Raw genomic sequence first — 16,841 nt, 5'->3', positions numbered from 1 at the left:
TTGAACTTCAGGCCTTACTCGTATTTTACCAGTTTTCACACTAACGTCCTTTCCGGCTCAGGATCCAATGGTGCATTAGTTAGGTCTAATCTCCTTTGGTCTTCTATCCTTGTTTTTCATCACTTTTGACTCAAGCACTGGCATTCTGCAGAATGTCCTCTAATTGGGTTACGGGTTTCTTAAGAGTATCAGAGTTCTCTCATCATCTTGCATCTAGAGTATTGTTGACCATTGAACAGCATAGGTTTGAACTGCGTGGACAATTCACGTGGATTTTTTTCAATAAATACGCATAGAACTGTCTTCTCTCTTCCTTATAATGTTCTTAGTAACATTTTCTTCTCTCTAGCTTAATTAGCCACCCAACAGTGGAGCAGTTACCATCACAGGGCCCTATGCTAATCTCTTGCAGAACACTCTGTACCATCTGGTACCACTGGGTCCTCGGAGGTGGATGCAAGCTTCCGGAGAGCAAAAACTTTTTTAATCACTGATGAAAATAGGGCTTGGTGTGTATTTGTGGGGTGACCGAATCTCTATGTACTTTATGTACTGATGTGGAACAATCTCCAAGATCTGCCAAGTGAGAAAAAGCAAGACGCAGCAGAGTGCACTACCAATTTTGCACAGAAGGTGTGGGGGGCGAGTAGACACCCACGTATGTTTATATATGGCTCAAGTCTGGAAGGCTCCTCTTCTGCTCAGACTACACTCGGCTCAACAGTTTCCACTCTGCCCTGGCTCTTTAAGAATTGGTCCATTTTTGGAACCAACATCTGCTTTTCAAAACAAGGTCTCTAAGGTCCTGGTCTGCTTTAGATGATGGAGGCAACAATGCCACAACCAGCAGAGTGGAAAACACCCAACTGCACACAGGTACCTCGCCTCTCCTTAGGCTCCTCCTCCCAGGAAGTCACTTCACAGAACACAGGCTCATCCTGTCAAGTGTCAGGGGCCCAACCAGTATCTTCTGTGTTCCTGTTTGGCAAGTCATCCGTATCCTCTGCAGTAATATATCTGTTAAAGGCCTCCTGCTTTATCCTGCACCTGTGATCCCCAGAAGTCTTATGCCCTGGTCAAATGGAGCCAGGAGGAGAGAACCAAGTATCCCTGAAGGGTGGCCTCTACACGAAGGAGAGAAGACTGGAGTCGAAATAGCTTACACAAAGGCAATTTATTAACAGAAAACATTAATTTGAGGAATCCTGTTCACAGACGGCGACCACGGCGACCCCCCTTCCTGCGGGTGCTATCGGAGGGGATGGGGGTGACATCCTCTGTGGGGAGGAAGAGAAAATATCATTGCCTAGAGACGGATGGGAAGGAGTCCGGGCCTCCCTAGACCAGTGGCCTAACACACCAACAGTGGATCCTGCTGCTCCCCACATAAACCCTCCATGCATAACACACGGATGCGGACTGCCCCATCTGCTGCTTCCTCAAATTTTCCGACGTAGTCTGAACTCATTTTTCTGAAGGGAAAACTGAGGCTCAGAAAAGGCATACAACTTACATACGAGGTCAGAAGCAGGCGAGAAATCATGTTTCTGACATCCAGCCCACTGACTCTCTAGTGAAAAGATTCTCCTACTAAACAGGGCAACCTAACACTATCTTCTTTCCAGTCAGTAAAAGGTTGAAAATATGCTGAAAAAAATAAAACCTTAAGAGGAAAAGGTTGGACCACCAGATCGAGGGATCAGTACATGATGCGACCATGTGCACAGAAACAGGAAAAGGCTAACACCTTCTCAGGAGCTAGAAAGGATCAGGAGATCACCGGCGTGAGGAGGGCAGGCACTACACAGATATAGGGGATTTGCTGTGATTCTCCACCGCAGGAGTTGCCACTCCCTGCATTCAGTTTTCATGGTCACAATGACTAGTGTACTCTTAATACTTAGTAGGCAAGGACCAAGGATACAGATGGTCCTACAATTCAGGAGACAGACTACACAAAATGCCAACTCCCTTAAGAGACACTATAAAGGATAGACAATTCATCTCCTATCAGTTCCACCAGCCACTGTCCCAAACCCTATACACCAGGCAGTGTGCGGCACTGGGGTTAAGAAATCAAACTGCGCTGTCCCAATGTAAAAGAGAAGGTCGACATTTACAACAGGTGATAGGGGTGTTCAGGGAGAAATTCTGTCACATGGTGCCTCTTGCAGCCCCCATTAACAACCCTAATTGCCAACAGTCCCCAGACCAAGCACTGCATCCACTGGGTACATCACAAGCTTTCTGGGGTTAATACTTCAAAGTAAATCCAAACACTAGCTAGAGGGGGGGGACACTTACCAATCCGCCCAATCTTCATTCCTGAGCGGGCAAGGGCTCTGAGGGCTGACTGGGCCCCAGGTCCAGGGGTCTTGGTTCTAGGAAATGAGAATCTATGTTAAGAAAAGCTTTGTCCAACTCATTAGGGGTTCTTTCTGAGATCCCACAACCCTCTAGCTAAGGAATCGGCAACTTTCCTTAAAGGGCCAAACAGTGGAGAGCCCAACGTGGAACTCAATGAACCTGAGATCAAGACTTGAGCTGAAATCGGGGCGCCTGGGTGGCTCAGTCGGTTAAGCGGCCAACTTCGGCTCAGGTCATGATCTCGCGCTCCGTGAGTTCAAGCCCCGCGTCGGGCTCTGTGCTGACAGCTCAGAGCCTGGAGCCTGTTTCAGATTCTGTGTCTCCCTCTCTCTGACCCTCCCCTGTTCATGCTCTGTCTCTGTCTCAAAAATAAATAAAACGTTAAAAAAAAAAATTTTAAAAAGACTTGAGCTGAAATCAGAGATGGACACTTATCGACTGAACCATCCAGGCACCCCCAAACAATAAATACTGAAGGTTTAGTGGGCCACTTATGATTTTTGTTGCATACTTTCTGACCCCTGGGTCATAGTTTGTGCTCTGCCCTGCCTGCAGCCCATTTAAAGCACTGTCCCTTTTTGCCACAGGCTATGATTCTTTTTTGGTGATCTGTTCATTTCCAACTGCTCCACCCGACCCAAACCAAGACCCTAACATCTTTTCAGTGGACCACTTCATCTGGTCTGCTGTCCACACAGCAGCCATTGTTTTTGTTTTGTTTTGACACAAGCACTATGCCCAATGTGGGGCTTCAACTCATGACCCTGAGATTAAGAGGTGCATGCTCTACTGACGGAGCCAGTCAGATGTCCCAACATGGCAGTCATCTTTAAAAATGTCCAATCGGGGCGCCTGGGTGGCGCAGTCGGTTAAGCGTCCGACTTCAGCCAGGTCACGATCTCGCGGTCCGTGAGTTCGAGCCCCGCGTCAGGCTCCGGGCTGATGGCTTGGAGCCTGGAGCCTGTTTCCGATTCTGTGTCTCCCTCTCACTCTGCCCCTCCCCCGTTCATGCTCTGTCTCTCTCTGTCCCAAAAATAAATAAACATTGAAAAAAAAAATTAAAAAAAAAATAAAAATGTCCAATCTTGGGGTGCCTGGATGGCTTTGTCGTTTTAAGTGTACAACTTCAGCTCAGGTCATGATCCCACGGTCCGTGAATTCGCACCCTGCTTCGGGCTCTGTGCTGACAGCTCAGAGCCCGGAGCCTGCTTCAGATTCTGTGTTTCCCCCTCTCTCTGCCCCTCTCTCACCAAGCTCTGTCTCTCTCAGAAAAGGGAAAAAAAAAAAAAAGTCCAATCTCAGGGCACCTGGGTGGCTCAGTTGGTTAAGTGCCCAACTCCTGATTTTGGCTTAGGTCATGATCTCATGATTCATGGGGTGCTAACAGCACAGAGCCTGCCTGGGATGTTCTCTGTCCTTCCCTGGCTAGTATTCTTGCTGTCTCTCAAAATAAATAAACTTTAAAAATGCCCAATCTCATCAGGTCATTACTATTAAAAAGTTCTTTTGCTCCCCCCACCTTTGGCTGAAGTCCAGCTCTTTACTGCTTAAGACCCAGCAGGAACTTGCTCCTGCCTAGCTCTCTGATCACAATTCACAACACTCTTCCCACAGATGTGCCAAGTCCATTCCCACTCGAGACTTTTCCACTGCAGCTGTATCTTGCTGAATACTTTCTCCCTGTCCTTCTTTCACTGGACCACTTCCTGGCACATTTAGGTCTTAGTGGAAATTACACCTTGTCACTAACTCCCATCCCTGACACCATACCTTTACTTCCTAGCACTTGCCACAAATGGGAAGCACAGGCGCCCCTGCTTAGGTTGTTTAAAGTCAGACTCTCCTACCAACCTAGGTGCCTCTATACGGGAGACGAGAGGTGATAGCTACTCTTTTCCATCGTTCTTTTCTAGTACAGCAAACACAATACCTGGTATGCAATGAGTGCTCAACAAACAAAGTTGGGGATGCAGAAGCGGTGGTGCAGCAACCAACTACTAAATATGAACACACTTAACATGTCTTGTGCAAAGTCACAAGAGAAAAACCAAGCCTCAAATCCAGGTGCTTTGGCATCCATGCCCAGAGACCTCACCTCCCGGCCCCCGACTCACGTACCTATTTCCTCCTGTGGCCCGGAGTTTGATGTGGAGAGCGGTGATGCCCAGCTCCTTGCACCTCTGGGCTACATCCTGGGCAGCCAACATGGCAGCGTAGGGAGAGGACTCATCTCGGTCAGCCTTCACCTTCATCCCACCAGTCACACGGCAGATGGTTTCCCTAGAACAAAAGCTCACGGTCATTCCGCTCACGCAACAAGGATTCTAAGTACTTAGCACATCCTAATGAGTGCCACAGTTCGGGTATGGCAGAAGATGAAGGTCAACTCGAATATGCATCCTTTCTAACAAGATGGCCATGGGTTCTGCCTTGATGGGGTTCAAAGACCCAAATGAATGGGACGCTGTATTAACAATATAAATTTACTTTTACATTTAATCCTCTCAATTGCTCCATGACGTAGACGTTAACCTCGCCGTATATATATTATGAGAAAACCAAAACTTAGAATTTGAGTGACTTTTGCTAACGGTGGCCAGAACCTGTACATACAGCTGACTTCCAGTCCACCACTGCTCCTACTAAGTACCAACAGATTGAGGATTCACGGATCACCACACTTTAAGGACACAAGGGCAGGGAACGTCTTTCTTGTAACTCAAATGCCTGGGAAATCACAGTATTTGTGACTAAACAAACATGTTTCCTTATCTGAACTTTTTAATTCTTTCAAGAGAACCCCTTAAACTGCCACCCGATTCCAGGAGAATTTCTTCCCCCAGACCCTTGCCAGTTTGGTCTGTACCTCTTCACCCAGGTACTCACTTGCCAGAAAGATCGGTGACATGGACAAAAGTGTCATTGAAGGATGCAAAGATGTGGCACACGCCAAACACATTTTCTCCTTCAGCTACCTGAGGTCCAAGGCTGATGACCTGTTCTTCTTTCTTTTCTTTCCCCTTTCGAGGTGCCATTTCTGAAAGGAAGTAAAAAAAAAAAAAAAACCCCGAAGTTAGTAATGGACAAGAGGTTTCCACAACCTTTTCCTGGCTATTAAAGGAAATCTCCAAGTTTTGCTCCTCTGTGTCTCTTTCCCTCCACCCTGGGAATCTGTGCAATCTCATCTCTGCCTAAACTCATTTCTCTCTGCACTTAGGAGAGTTCAACTGGTGGCTAAAGAAGAAAAGTACCCTGAGATAACCTTTCCCCTGAATTTACTTAAAGCACAGATCATAGCACTTGCTAAGCAGCCCAGAGTTCTAGCAGCAAGACCACAAGTATCCCTCCAATTTTTACCAAGTCGGCCTCAAAACCACGAAAAACACTGGCTTAGATCCCTAGAGACCTCCAAGTTCAACTGACAGCTCTGCAAACCCGGGTAATCAATTCTTCCTGGGCCTTAAAGCCCACAATATATATCCTGAGAAATTTTTAAAGATTTGTTTAGTGACACAACAAGTCAGTTGCAGAGCAGTGATGAGAACCAGGTTAAGGGATTCCTAGTGTACACTCCACAACACTTCCAATACCAGGAGGGCTTCTGGTCTCCTGGACCCCAAGTATCATTTACTGGTTAGGCTCAAAGACTTTAAAGACTGCATTCAAAAAGATTAGTAGAAGGCCAAGACCAATGACCTACCCATGAACTGGTGACAGCTGAAGACCCTTTACGGAAGACACCTGCTGTCTGAACTCTGCACTAACTCCTACGCTTAGAATTCAAGGGTCCCTCACCCACATAGTTCCCTAGTTTCATCTACTATATCCTGTACCAGATCCCTCCAAAAAGCCAGTTCAAGGGCTATCTCCCATCCTGACAATTCATCTCCTGCTATCCTTCCACTACTGACTAAAACCAAATGCTTTTTTTTTTTTAATTTTAATGTTTTAAACATTTCTAAATGCTTATTTTTAAGAGACAGAGACAAAGCATGAGTACAGGAGGGGCAGAGAAGGGGGGGGACGGGACACACACAGAATCCGAAGCAGGCTCCCCTCTCCGAGCTGTCAGCACAGAGCCAGACGTGGGGCTCAAACTCACGACCACAAGATCAATGACCTGAGCCGAAGTTGGACGCGTAAGCAGCTGAGCCACCCAAGTGCTCAGAACCAAATTCTTAAACTTTTACTAGAATCGAGCATTAAAGGCAATAAAACATACCCTTTTGGAAGGCTAATGGAAAATCCACATCCCAAAGACTCAGTGTTAGCGAAATCAAGTAACTCTAATCTGACATAGCATGTAATGGAAGTGCAATTATTCCATCAAAGGAGGAAAAGCAAGTATGGGTAAGTGGAAGGCGAAGAGAGGACTACTTTCCGCCCAAAGCACCTCCTGACACTCAATCCGAACAATTCCCTAACACTTCCAGAAGACACTAGAAATCAGAAGGGCTCAGGTGACTTAGGCTGCACCCTTTCGGATGAAGACAAATTTGGCCTTGCCTTGGTTCGTAAAGACAGTGGCAAAACCAGACTTAAAAATCAGTGCCCCGGGGCGCCTGGGTGGCGCAGTCGGTTAAGCGTCCGACTTCAGCCAGGTCACGATCTCGCGGTCCGGGAGTTCGAGCCCCGCGTCGGGCTCTGGGCTGATGGCTCGGAGCCTGGAGCCTGTTTCCGATTCTGTGTCTCCCTCTCTCTCTGCCCCTCCCCCGTTCATGCTCTGTCTCCCTCTGTCCCAAAAATAAATAAACGTTGAAAAAAAAAAAAAATTAAAAAAAAAAATCAGTGCCCCGACTCCCAGTCCAGCACTTTCTACCCTGTGCCAAGATGCTTTTATTCCATGAAGGACCACCATTCCAGACCCGAGAAAGTCCATGTCTCTTGCATTCCTGGATCTCCCAGTGCCTTCCTTATACAAGGTCTGGGGAGTGACCACAGTAAGCACATGTGTAGGCCTTAGATGTACAAAGTAACTGTTCCTACGCTCAAATTACATCCAATGGAGTAAGAATTTTAAGGAAGGGGCCAAGAGTGCTCACAGGAAAAGTTTTAAATTCTGCCTGGAGAAGCCCAGAAAGACCAGCAGATCAGAACTTCAGCAGATCAGATTCATCAGGAAGCATGAATACGAATTCCTAAAGTGGCCACCCCACAAATGCTGCCCTGAGGTGGTGATGAGACGGGTCCTTGCAAAATATATAAACGCATGAAAGGTGCTCAACCAACACTGACGTACATCCTTCTCTACCTTTAATTTCTGGCTTTGTAAGGCGCGCCCAGTACTTGCGACGTGCCAGACCTAGCCATCAACCGGGTTCAGGGAGCACCCAACACAAGGCCGTTTTTTCTGATTCCGTCCCTGAATCCCCACCACAACCCCCACGGAATCCGGACGACAGTTAATCCTACTTCCCAATCAAGGAAACAAACTACAGATTAAGAGCCCGGCCTACGACCGCCCAAGAAGCTGGCGGAGTAGAGAGAAGCCACATAGAACTAGGGTCCCGGGTCCTTCCCAAACATGCTGTGCGGCCCCTTAAACGGAACGGTGGTGGCAGCGCGGAGCGAGGGCCTTCAGGGCTGTAGCCACACTCAACCCCCTCCCCTTCACAAGCTCCTCCTTGAGACAAGACTGCCGCTTCCGAGACCAGGCGCGAACCTGAGTCTGGGGTCGGCCGGACGCGCCCCTCTCGCCTGGCACCTGACTCGGCTTCCGCGGAAACACCCCAGCCCAGCGCCCCGAACCCCGATGGGTCCCCCTGCCTCAGGATGCCACTCGATTAAACCCGCTGAAGCCTCCTACCTGCGCGTCTTCGCTAGACTCCGCCACCGGAAAGAGAGGGCGAGAGAGGGCGGGGCGACGGGTCACGTTCGCGCTCCCGGAAGTGTACGTCTGAGGTCACGGAGCGAAGCCGGTGGCCCGTTTCTAAGGAGTTGAAGACTCGCCCTCGGGAAAGGCGGTTTACTTAAAAGAGCGCTAAAGGAGGCAAGGGGCAGGGTGTCGCTGCGAGCGGGTCTGTCTCTGAGACTGCACGAAGCAGCTACATCTCCTGAGCGAGGCGGGCCCTTGTGCGAAGATGGTGGCGGCCGCACCTAGACGGACTTCTTCCATCCTGACCCCGGGCCTAGTCGGCCCGGAGGCGGCAGCGCCTCTCGTGGCGCGGAGGGCAATAACAACAACTGCCTGCTTTCATCAACAGACTGTGGACGGCTGGCTATGTCCTGAACAAAATAAGGATAAATTATTCAATATTTATTATATACTAGCTTGGGCTGAACGATTTATATGCATTGCTTCATTTAATCCTCACAAAATTATCAAATAGATAACGTTTTATTTCTCTTTTACGGATAAAGGATGTTAACCAAGATTACACATTTGTGGCTGATTTGGATTTCTGACTTCAAAGACTGTATGTTTGATAGCTACTTCCATGTATCCCTCTAATAGTGAAGGACCTTGAAGGGTTGGGAGGTGTATAGATGGAGATATGAGGAAGGGCAAAGAAATAGGTCGTGGATGTGTGTGTGTGTGTGGCCCATGTAATAGACTACATATATTGCATATATATGAAAATTTTGAACAAAATTAGCGATTATACAGGGTAACATATAGCCCTTTCTTCACTAGAGTTGGTGCCGCTGAACAGCTTTAACTCAGTTTAGCAAAGACCTCCTTTTTAAAAAAGTTTCCCCTTTACAAGAGCAATTAATTACAGAATACCTATAAAAGAGAAACATATAAACATTCTCAAAGGAGAGTACAAGGAAGACAAAAGAGAAAAAAACAGTGACAGTCTTAACCACCACAATTAACACCTTGGTGTACATCCTTTCCAAACATGATCTATGCAAATACGTACAGAAGAGGCACTTCCTTTTTTTTTTTAATATATGAAATTTATTGTCAAATTGGTTTCCATACAATACCCAGGAGGCACTTCATTTTTTTTTTAAAGAAAAGAGAATAACCTTGCAATATTTTTTCCCAATGGCTAAAAAAATCTGTGCTCATAAACAATCCACATGATAAAGTGTATAGAAAAACGTAAAAATCATTTCTAAATTCTTTCTTCTTTTTTTTTAAATTAATGCATGTTCATTTGGAAGTCACTTGAATGTAAAAAGAAAAACAAGTATCCATCCGAAGACAAACACTGTTTACAATTTTAAATACGTATGTATGTAATACATATACATACCCACATATATATATATATATATCACCTTTATTTTGCTTTTGGCATTATGCTATAGGATGTTGCTATATAGTTTTTAACTTTTGATTTTGAAATAATTGCAGATTCACAGGAAATCACAAAAAACACGTAGGGAGAGTTCCCATGTACTCTTCACCCAGTTTCCCATAGTGGTAACATCTTGCGTAACTATAAAACACAATCACAGGAAACAAGCGATTGCGATGTATGCATAGAGTGCTATATAATTGTATCACACACGTACACCTGTGTAGCTACCATCACAATTACCACACAGAACTTTTCCATTACCACGAAACCTACTTGTGCTGCCTCTTCAGAGTCCCATCCACCTCTCTGCCCCTCCATCTCTACCACCACCCCTAATCTCTGGAAACCATTGATCTATTTTTCAGCTCCAGAATTTCATTATTTCAAGAAAGTTATATAAATGGAATCACAAGTATGTGACCTTCTGAGATTTTTTTTTTTTTACCTAGCATAATTCTCTTGAGACACATCCATGTTGTTACATATATCAATAGATTCATTCATTTTTAATTGCTTAGTAGTATTCCATGTACAGATTTACCATATTATTTTATTTTATTTTATTAACTTGTTTTATTTTTTGTTTTTTTAAATTTACATCCAAATTAGCATATGGTGCAACAATGATTTCAGGAGTACATTCCTTAGAGCCCCTTACCCATTTAGACCATCCCCACTCCAACCCCTCCAGTAACCCTCAGTTTGTTCTCCATATTTATGAGTCTCTTCTGTTTTTATATTATTTTTGTTTCCCTCCCCTTATGTTCATCTGTTTTGTCTCTTAAAGTCTTCATATGAGTGAAGTCATATGATTTTTGTCTTTCTCTGACTAATTTCACTTAGCATAATACCCTCCAGTTCCATCCACATAGTTGCAAATGGCAAGATTTCATTCTTTTTGATTGCCGAGTAATACTCCATTGTGTGTGTATATATATATATACCACATTTTCTTTATCCATTCATCCATGGAGGGACATTTGAGCTCTTTCCATACTTTGGCTATTGTTGCAAGTGCTGCTATAAACACGGGGGTGCACGTGTCCCTTCAAAACAGCACACCTGTATCCCTTGGATAAATGCCTCGTAGTGCAATTGCTGGGTCGTAGGGTAGTTCTCTTTTTAGTTTTTTGAGGAACCTCCATACTGTTTTCCAGAGTGGCTGCACCAGCTTGTATTCCCACCAACAATGCAAAATAGATCCTCTTTCTCCTCATCCTCTCCAACATCTGTCGTTGCCTGAGTTGTTAATGTTAGCCATTCTGACAGGTGTAAGGTGGTATCTCATTGTTGTTTTGCTTTGTATTTCCCTGATGATGAGTGATGTTGAGCATTTTTTCAAGTGTCGGTTGGCCATCCGGCTGTCTTCTTTGGAGAAGTGTCTATTCATGTCTTTTGCCCATTTGTTCACCGGATTATTTATCTTTTGGGTGTTGAGTTTGATAAGTTCTTTATAGATTTTGGATACTAACCCTTTATCTGATATGTCATTTGCAAATACCTTCTGTCAGTTGCCTTTTAGTTTTGCTGATTGTTTCCTTCACTGTGCAGAAGCTTTTTATTTTGATGAGGTCCCAGTAGTTCATTTTTGCTTTTGTTTCCCTTGCCTCCGGAGACGTGTTGAGTAGGAAGTTGCTGCGGCCAAGATCAAAGAGGTTTTTGCCTGCTTTCTTCTCGAGGATTTTGATGGCTTCCTGTCTTACATTTAGGTCTTTCATGCATTTTGAGTTTATTTTTGTGTATGGTGTAAGAAAGTGGTCCAGGTTCATTCTTCTGCATGTCACTGTCCAGTTTTCCCAGCACCACTTGCTGAAGAGGCTGTCTTTATTCTTTTGGATATTTTTTCCTGCTTTGTCAAAGATTAGTTGGCCATACGTTTGTGGGTCCATTTCTGGGTTCTCTATTCTGTTCCATTGATCTGAGTGTCTGTTCTTGTGCCAGTACCATACTGTCTTGATGATTACAGTTTTGTAGTATAGCTTAAAGTCTGGGGTTGTGATGCCTCCTGCTTTGGTTTTCTTTTTCAAGATCGCTTTGGCTATTCTGGGTCTTTTCTGGTTCCATACAAATTTTAGGATTATTTGTTCTAACTCTGTGGAGAATGCTGGTCTAAATTCTTTCTTCTAGTGATACCACCATTGTCAAATTATCATTATTGAATTGGAGCATAATTCCAGAAATAACTGTCTATATCTATATTTTTATCATAAAACACACCGTCTTAGGTAAATGAAATCATATTCTGTATGCCATTTGGTAACCTTTTTTTCCCTCAACATTGTGGACATCTTCCCATAACTATAGTAGAGAACTACAACATTTTTTTTTACAAATACTTAACATTTTATTTGTTATTTTGAATATTAAGTGCATTCACATGAATAAAGAGACTATAAACAGATATGAAAAAGTGTGCAAAAAAAAAAAAAAAAGATTTCCTCTCATCTCTGCCCCGGCAGCCCTATCCTCTTCCTTGCAAGCAACCAGGAATAGCTGTATCTTTTTTAATTAAGAAAAAAAATTTTTTTACATTTATTTATTTTTGAGAGAGAGGGAGAGAAAGAGAGAGCACAAGTCGGGGAGGGGCAGAGAGAGAGGGAGACACAGAATCCAAAGCAGGCTCCAGGCTCTGAGCTGTCAGCACAGAGCACATCACGGGGCTCGAAGTCACAAACCGTGAGATCATGACCTGAGCTGAAGTTGGACGCTTAACTGACTGAGCCACCCAGGTGCCCCTATTTTTTTTTTAATTTTATTTAATGTTTATTTTTGAGGGAGAGAGAGACAGAGACAGAGTGTGAGCAGAGGAGGGGCAAAGAGAAAGGGAGACACAGAATCCAAAGCAGGCTCCAGGCTCTGAGCTATCAGCACAGAGCCGGATGTTGGACTCAAACTCACAAACTGTGAGATCACGACATGAGCCAAAGTTGGACGCCCAACTGGCTGAACCACCCAGGTGTCCCATAGCTGTATTGTATCATTTTTAACTACTACCTGGTATTCCTTTGTATAGCCAAACCATTATTTAACCAGTTCTCTGTTGGTGGGGACAAAATTTGTAAATGTAAACAAAACTGTCAGGAACATACTTGTGCCTTTCTTTCCTCAGGGTAGATTGCCAGAAGTCAAAAGGAATATATATTTGAAATTTTGATACATGTTGCTAAATTGCCCTCCAGAAAGTTCATGTCAATTTCCACTGCTGCTTAACTGAGAAACTATGTCTCTTAGTATTGTATTTCTTCCATGGTTAGTACAGTGAGATGTCTCTTTATGGATTGTTTTGAGCATTTGCATATTTTCTGTGAATTGTCTGTTGATAGTCCTGAAAAGGGAAGGCTTTTTATTCTCAAGTAGTAAATTCCTCAATAGAAGAGGTATGATAGCAGAGACTGGAGAACTGTGGAGTGAGCTCTTGCTTTGGATAAGAGTTGTACTAAACAGACCTTGGTGAGGGAAACATCATGAAGGGAGACTGGCTTAATCTTACGGCTGAAGGCAGTCCATACAGTTACTTCACAACTTATTTTTTTTAGGGGCACCTGGCTGGCTCCGTTGGTAGAGCATGTGACTTTTGATCTCAGGTTCATGACTTCAAGCCCCAGTTGGGCATAGAGCTTACTTTTAAAAAATAACACAAAACAAATATTTGTTTGTTTAAAAAGAAGAACCTATTTCTTTTACAGGGAAGTCTTATCTTCATATCAAATCATCAAAGCCACTGCTTTCAAACTCCACTTTGATTATTTAATCAACATATGTATTGTTTCTACAAAGAGTTGTTAGTTGTGGGCAAAATTGTAACCTTTCTTGGCTTTAGTTTTCTATCTGTAAAATGGAATAATAACGGTATTTAAAAATGTATTTTGAACCGTATGTCTTCATTGGGTACTTGCTCTGTGCCAACCTCTGAGATATAATAATACTGACATTTAAGCTAAGACTTAAAGGGGTGCCTGGGTGGCTCAGTCAGTTGAGCGTCTGACTTCGGCTCAGGTCATGATCTCACGGTTTGTGAGTTCAAGCCCCGTGTCGGGCTCTGTGCTGACAGCTCAGAGCCTAGAGCCTGCTAGGAGGGATTCTGTGTCTCCCTCTCTCTCTCTCTGCCCCTCCCTGCTCATGCTTTGTCTCTCAAAAATAAATAAACATTTTTTAAAATGTTTTTATTTTTATTTTTTGAAGGAGAGAGAGAGACAGAGCATGAGCAGGGGAGGAGCAGAGAGAGGGAGACACAGAATTCGAAGCAGGCTCCAGGCTCTAAGCTGTCAGCACAGAGCCTGACGCGGGGCTCGAACCCACAAGCCGTGAGATCATGACCTGAGCCAAAGCCGTACGCTTAACCGACTGAGCCACCCAGGCACCCCCAAAGTAAATAAACATTAAAAAAATTAAAAAAAAAAAAGACTTATTGGGCACTTAGTGTGTGTCTTGCACTGTTCTAGATGCTTGGGGTACATTTGTGACCAAAGCAGACAACGATCCCTACCTTCTTGGGGTTTATATTCTGGCAGCAAGGGCAGGCATAATATCTAAATAAATTCTCTGTGATGTTACAAGGTGATCAGTTACTACGGAAAGAAGAAAAGGTTGAGTAAGGTAAAGGATATTGCAGGGGTGGGGGGTTCTCACGAAAGGGGTGGGGCACATAGCAGATTCAAATCGAGAGGGCAAGGTAGCCTTGTTGAGAGATTTGAGCACAGGGGGGAGGCAGGAAAAGGAGCAAGTGTTGCCAGTATCTAAGGGAAGATTACAGCAGGCAGAGGGAACAGCATGTACAAAGGCCGCAGGTGAAGCGCCCATGGCATAGTCCAGGAACAGTAAGGCCAGTGTAGCCACAGTGCAGTGATGAGATGCAGTGATGGGAGGTAATGGATGGTATGGGCACATCATATAGGCCTTCAGGTCATTGCACGGACGTTGGTTTTTATCCTGTAAGGAGCCATCAGAGGGTTTTGAGCAGAGGAGGGACAGAATCTGACTTATTTTTTTTTTAAAGTTTATTTATTTAGAGAGAGAGAGAGAGAACATGAGGTGGGGGAGGGGCAGAGAGAGAGGGAGAGAGAGAATCCCAAGCAGGCTCCATGGTGTCAGCATGGAGCCTGATGTGGGGCTCGATCCCACAAACCGTGAGATCGTGACCTGAGCCAAAATCAAGAGTCAGACACTTAACTGGCTGAGCCAGCCGGGTGCCCCCTGACTTAGGTTTTAATAGGACCCATGAGGATGCTCTCTGGAGAATAGACTCTCGGTTGGTGTAGGGGTGGGGGTGAGAGGTAACATAGAAGGAGGGGTTCCAGTTTAGAGGGGAAAGATACTGGTAGCTGAGACCCAGGTGGTGTCCGTGGGGGCAGAAAGAAGTGATTAAAATTCCATTATATTTCTGAAGTAGATCCAACAGGATTTCTTGATAGGTTAGACAGGAGACATAAGAGAAAGAGAATTATCAAAAATGATTCCGGGGCGCCTGGGTGGCTCAGTCGGTTAAGTGTCCGACCTTGGCTCAGATCATGATCTCACGGTTCGTGAGTTCAAGCCCCACATCGGGCTCTGTGCTGACAGCTTGGAGCCTGGAACCTGTTTCAGATTCTGTGTCTCCCTCTCTCTCTGCCCCTCCCCCACTCACACTCTGTCTCTGCCTCTCAAAAATAAACATTGCAAAAAATTTTTTAAAAATGATTCCAACATTTATGGCAGAAGAAACTGGAAGGATGGAGTGGTCATCAGCTAGGATGGGGAAGGCCGAGGGAGGAGTTGGTTTTTAGGGGAAGATGAGACGTTCAACCTTAGACCTGAGTCTGAGGTGTTTACTACACATCCAAGTGGAGATGCCAAGGAAGTTTTGGGGATGGATGAGTCTGGAATTGAAGAGCGGCGTCTTCAGCATCTAGATGGTATTTGAAATCATGAGACTGTTGATGACCACCGAGGGGCTGAGTGCAGATAGAGAAGGGGAGTTCAGGGACTGGGCATCAGAGCATGGGGATAAGAGAAAGAGACAGCCAAGGAAAAAGAAGCAGGGAACAGGAAGATGGGAGGAAAACCGAGAGGGAGGGCGTGTCTGAGACGCCAAGCGAAGAAAGGGAATCAAGGAGAAGGGAGTGGGCAGCCGAGAGGTATCTACCTCGGTGAGGCCGAGAATGTGCATAGATGCCGCAACACGGAGGGCACTGGGCACCTCCACAAGAGCAGTTTCAGCATGCACGTGTATCAGGGGAACGTGCGAATGGAGTAGATGTAAGGAAGAAATGAAGGTAACGTGTGCAAAAGGCAGAGGATGAGAGAATGAGGAAACGGGATCAAGAGGTTCTTTTGGGTTTTCTTTTTTAAGGTTGCACCCACAACAGATATTTGTACACTGATGGGGGTGAAAATTTGAGGAAGGAGCCGCGTCCTTGAGCATGTGAGATCTGATGGGCTTTAGTGCCTGCAGGGATTAATTGGCTTTGGGTAGGAGCATGGGTAGTGCATCTCTGCAAATGAGGCAGAAGGAAGGTGCTGCAGGGAGCAGAGCACGTGTGGGGGGTGGGAGCTTGAGAACAGTCTCATTGGGGGAGTGGCATGAGGCTGGGGGTGGGCAGAGAGATATGAAAGGTTGGAGGTGATAGAAGACTTGAAACGATCACCGAGGTCCAGGGCAGTAGAGGATGATTCCCAGGCAGCATTAAGGGCCCCCTTGAGGTTGGTGGTTGATGTCTTTTTCCAGCCACGTCCAGCTGCATGGATGCAGGCATGGAATAAACAGTGCGTTTGGAATAAACGAGAACTTGAGAGACCAGCGGGAGAAGGAGGGTGAGTGTACAGAACAGTGACCATGACTGAGCATGACATTGAAGCTGGATGACTGGGGCCATGAGAATGTCAAGGGGCTAAGAGACACCCTAAAGGCTGTGGGGGCAACAGGTCAGAGGTCCCAGTGGGGCCAGGGACAGCTGAAGTCAGTTACCAGCCGATACTTTGGGCTGGCGATCAGGGGCCCAGGGGCATGAGACTGAGATGTTGGTTCAAAGAGGAGTTGCGGGCAGTGGTAAGACCATGGGAGTGAGTGGTCCAGATGGGCCGGGGAAGGAGCTCCTTGGAGTGAGTGGATCCAGGGTGATGGCAGCATCCTCTGTGTGAAAACTGAGACGACCAAGAACTAAAACAGGGATAGCCTGATTGAGAATGAAACTGAGTCCAGAGTAAAGAAGTCCTTGAGGATGGCAGGATGTGCCCCAGGGGTTG

At 45.4% G+C, this 16,841-nt stretch overlaps 1 protein-coding gene across 1 annotated transcript; it reads right to left on the bottom strand.

The window, feature by feature from the left end:
• Positions 1–1,155: 1,155 nt before the first annotated feature.
• Positions 1,156–8,276, bottom strand: RPS14 (ribosomal protein S14). Its single transcript, XM_047092418.1, has 5 exons — positions 8,174–8,276; positions 5,254–5,404; positions 4,486–4,647; positions 2,305–2,381; positions 1,156–1,277 (listed from the first exon to the last, which is right to left on the bottom strand). The coding sequence occupies exons 2-5, from the start codon at positions 5,400–5,402 to the stop codon at positions 1,210–1,212; spliced, it is 456 nt and encodes a 151-aa protein (XP_046948374.1). The 5' UTR covers positions 5,403–5,404; positions 8,174–8,276; the 3' UTR covers positions 1,156–1,209.
• Between the last annotated feature and the right edge of the window lie 8,565 nt (positions 8,277–16,841).

This window comes from Lynx rufus, unplaced genomic scaffold (assembly GCF_022079265.1).
Source record: "Lynx rufus isolate CCGP_SWC_20201006 ecotype Redwood Valley unplaced genomic scaffold, mLynRuf1.p SCAF_1, whole genome shotgun sequence".
In the NCBI taxonomy this organism is placed as follows: domain Eukaryota; kingdom Metazoa; phylum Chordata; class Mammalia; order Carnivora; family Felidae; genus Lynx; species Lynx rufus.
The sequence above is the reverse complement of the archived record's forward strand: the minus strand, read 5'-3'. Positions and strand labels throughout refer to the sequence as shown.

What these genes read in the sequence shown, in the direction of transcription:
- RPS14 (XM_047092418.1), bottom strand. Translation starts at nt 5,402, where the DNA reads ATGGCACCTCGAAAGGGGAAAGAAAAGAAAGAAGAACAGGTCATCAGC. An exon ending in GTCACCGATCTTTCTGGCAA is followed by an intron (nt 4,648 to 5,253) that starts GTGAGTACCTGG and finishes CTTTTGTTCTAG; the next exon opens with GGAAACCATCTGCCGTGTGA. An exon ending in CGGGCCACAGGAGGAAATAG is followed by an intron (nt 2,382 to 4,485) that starts GTACGTGAGTCG and finishes CTCATTTCCTAG; the next exon opens with AACCAAGACCCCTGGACCTG.